The sequence below is a fragment of the Cibotium barometz genome, chromosome 48 (genome assembly GCF_041138505.1).
Source record: "Cibotium barometz isolate CiBa-2024 chromosome 48, ASM4113850v1, whole genome shotgun sequence".
In the NCBI taxonomy this organism is placed as follows: domain Eukaryota; kingdom Viridiplantae; phylum Streptophyta; class Polypodiopsida; order Cyatheales; family Cibotiaceae; genus Cibotium; species Cibotium barometz.
The window spans coordinates 10,623,454-10,626,785 of record NC_141093.1 but is presented as its reverse complement, the minus strand read 5'-3'; the positions used below and the strand labels follow the sequence as shown (position 1 = coordinate 10,626,785).

Here is a 3,332-nt window from a genome sequence, read left to right as displayed (position 1 = left end):
TAATAATGATATTAACTCTTGTAGATGGGAGTGCCATCTCGTTGACTCATGTAGAAGGATCCACGAAAGTACACAAAGAGCCAAATGAGGTTTGGATGTGTCATGGAGCACCATCTCATGAAGGGGTGTTGACAAACATGAGAAGGTGGTGCCCATCCAAGCTCGGGAGTTTTTTTTGCATGTCGTTAGGTGTTTCACACATTCAATGAACGGTGCAAGGGTGTTTTCAGACACGAAATGCTAGTACCTATCAAAGCCGAGGAGCTTACCACACGAGTGCCTCTAGGGGTGTTTCCAAGATTTTGGATAGGTAGGTATATGCATATGGACCGTGAATTTGCAAACTGGTGCAGTTTCACATGATGCCATGGATGCCCGCTGTTCAAATGCGACGTGGGTGATCTTGAATCTTGATGAATCTTGGTATAGGGCTCGTTTACACGGTGTGAGAGAAGCGAACAATCATTGGTAAGCTCAATCTTTAAAAAATATATTCACTTCACAAGCACAATCTGGAGAACTTTATCTTCTTACATTTAAATATCCCTCAAAAACTAGCAAAACCACTTGGAAATTTAGAGTCTGCATACATACTCAGGCAAAACAACCATTTTGGGGTGCCCTATCAAGGTTGGCGTGTGGAAATGAAATAATTTGATGTGGTCAGGCATCCTTATCGCCCACGTTGTAAGCCGTCTTGACAGCAATAAAGATCCTCTCAACGCCGGCTATGGTGCAAATTCATGCTCTTGGCGCTTATCAGGAAGCCTTCCCCAGCACGATCACATGCTGCCTTGCGCTCCATCCAATATATGTATATACATGTCAGGTAATGTCAAGATTTCCCTTCATTCAAAGCTCGATGAGAGAGGAAGCACAGGGTGCAGTAGACAGTAAGATATGCAGCAACGGTTCCATTTTCTGTCATTCAAATCATCATCAGAAGCAGTTATGCTCCTGCTCTGAGCCTGCAAGCTGGGCGAACTCGGGCTTTAAAATTAGCAGGGTCGTTAGAGAGAGAAAGAGATTGCCCCTTTTTCCCCATCAACGACTTTGGGCAAGCAAACCCTTTTTGCGATCCGCTTAGCTCATTTTAGGGTCCTGTTTCTGTGTAGGACTTAGGTTAATTTAGGGTTTCAGTCTGTGCAGGATCAGTGTAGGGTTCCGTTCTGCTAAAGTTCATTCAAGAGAATCTTTCGTACTAGGGGCCTCTTGAGTCTAATCTTGCCGTGTCATTTCTAGGGTTTTATCTTGTGTAGGTCTGTTCTCGGTTTCCGACCCTGTCAGGTCATCATAGGTGCTCATTTTGCCCAGGGTTTCTTCCCACAACCTCTTTCTATCTAAGGGTTCCTGCTTGCTTTCGATAAACACATTTTGTGAAGGGCTAGGGTTCCAGTTCTTCCATGCCGTATGTGTGAGGTTTTCTTGCGCATACACCTTGGATGTCTTTCCTGTTGTGTTCTTCATTCTGAGCTGCTCATTTCTAGGGGTCTCAATTTAACCTTTCTAGCTTTTCCACGGATCCATTCTCTCCAGAGCGTTCTAGGGTTTCATTACCGTTTCTAGCCCTGCTGGGCTTGAGTTTGAAATTCAAAGGCTAGCAGTTATGATGGGGGAACGGTGCTTAGAAGATGATGTGGAGGTGCTTGTCAACAATGACGTCCTTCATGAAGTGCTCAGTCGGGTGGATGGAGTGACCCTGGCCACGGCTGCCTGTGCAGCTTCAGTTTTCCATTCTGTTTCCAGCAATGAAAAGATATGGGAAAGAGTGTGCAATCAACAGTGGCCTTCCACCAAAGATCCAGAAGTCAAGTCCATAATATCTTCCCTAGGAGGTTTTCGGAAGTTCTACAGCGAATGCTTTCCCCTTATAGTCAACAAGCAGCCTTTTGTGTTTGATGTGTCTGATACCACGCTGAAGGATGCAGAGGATTGGTTTGATGATGAAGAAGACATGATTGAAGAGCTCTCTGGCATCTCGCCAGATGACTTTGTCTCCATTGTTGATGTTGTGTTCAGAGGGAAGCCAGTTGAATCCAGGGTTTTGCATGGCATTCCAGATGCGGGTGACTTCCATGGGTGGTTTTCCAATTGCCCATTCAGGATCGATTTGTTGAGCTACAGTGATGAAGATGAAGATCAGGCGTCCACTAGTGGCATTGTGATAAGCGAGGACTTGCCAACAGTGATGTCAATTGAGAAGGAAAGGAAGGACGGCCGCTTTTGGAAGGCACTCTCGGATGAAATTAGGGTAAGCTGGATTATAGTCAATACAAAGACTAAGCAGATGGCTAATCTTGCTAGCTGGTGGCCTCTTGGCGGCCAGCGGCACTGGCCTAGTGACAAGCATTTCTTGGTTCGGTTTGGCTCAATTCTACCTGCCCACCGTTTGTTATCACGTAAAGTTGTTCAGTGCAATGTGGTTCTTAAATGCAGACTGTTGTCCAACTTGGGTCTAGCAGAGGGGAAAAAGAGCTCCCTTATGATTACAGAGCTCAGCATGCAGCTAGAGGACATGGCAGGGGCTCATCTCAATGGGCGGCACAGCCTCCTAGCTCTCAAGGAAGCTCTGAGTTGCCGCAAAAGCATGAATCACCGCAAAGTGTTGAAGTCTTACCGCCAATACATCAGGGCCCAATCAGAGTTGAAGGAAGAAAAGCTGAGGAGTGAAGGGTGGATCGATACTGTCTGTATCATCTGTGGGATCCTGTCCTTCATGTCATTTTGTTACTTCATGTTTTGATATGGGTCACCTGTTTTCCTCCCCCCACCTTCCCCCCTTTTGTTTTCAATGAGGCAACTGTACACAACAAGAGTGGCTTATACTCTGTGTTGCAGTGTGCGAAGTAAGAGTGGATAATCATGAAATGCTTTATGTTGCCAGTTAAGTACTAAACTTGCTAATGCTCTTTGTTAAGGCTGAAATCATTTAACGTTTTCAAGGGTTTTGGGAAGGACACTTTTTGACAGACCAGGTTGTGCCAGTGATGTTTGCATAAGGTGAACAGTTATGGATTGATAGATGAGTGTTCACGTTAAAAAGTAAGGCTGTTTAAAATTGTGGATTTACTATTGGCTTCATTTGAGAGGAGCTGCTCAGATCAAAAGCTGACTTGGAGTCGTGGCCAATTCCTTTGCTAAAGCTGTACTGCATCTCAAGGGCAGACTACAGCCAAGGTTGTGTAATTTTCAGGCCTCCCAACCAATGCAGAAAGAGTGAATTGAGTGTCCACCCATCTTGTGGGCATGTCTCAAAGCATCTGGACAGCAAGTTGCAGATGCTGTGTGGCCTTGTGAAGCAAGCCTCTTTTTGGGCTGAAGAGCAACCATTA

General features: G+C 45.4%; 1 protein-coding gene across 1 annotated transcript; it reads left to right on the top strand.

The window, feature by feature from the left end:
• Positions 1-615: 615 nt before the first annotated feature.
• LOC147610804 (putative F-box protein At2g36090) lies at positions 616-2,939 on the top strand. Its single transcript, XM_086785385.1, has one exon. It carries the CDS (start codon positions 1,607-1,609, stop codon positions 2,741-2,743), a length of 1,137 nt encoding a protein of 378 aa, XP_086641511.1. The 5' UTR covers positions 616-1,606; the 3' UTR covers positions 2,744-2,939.
• The last annotated feature ends 393 nt before the right edge of the window (positions 2,940-3,332 follow it).

Coding starts and splice junctions, on each gene's coding strand:
- LOC147610804 (XM_086785385.1), top strand. CDS start 1,607: ATGATGGGGGAACGGTGCTTAGAAGATGATGTGGAGGTGCTTGTCAAC.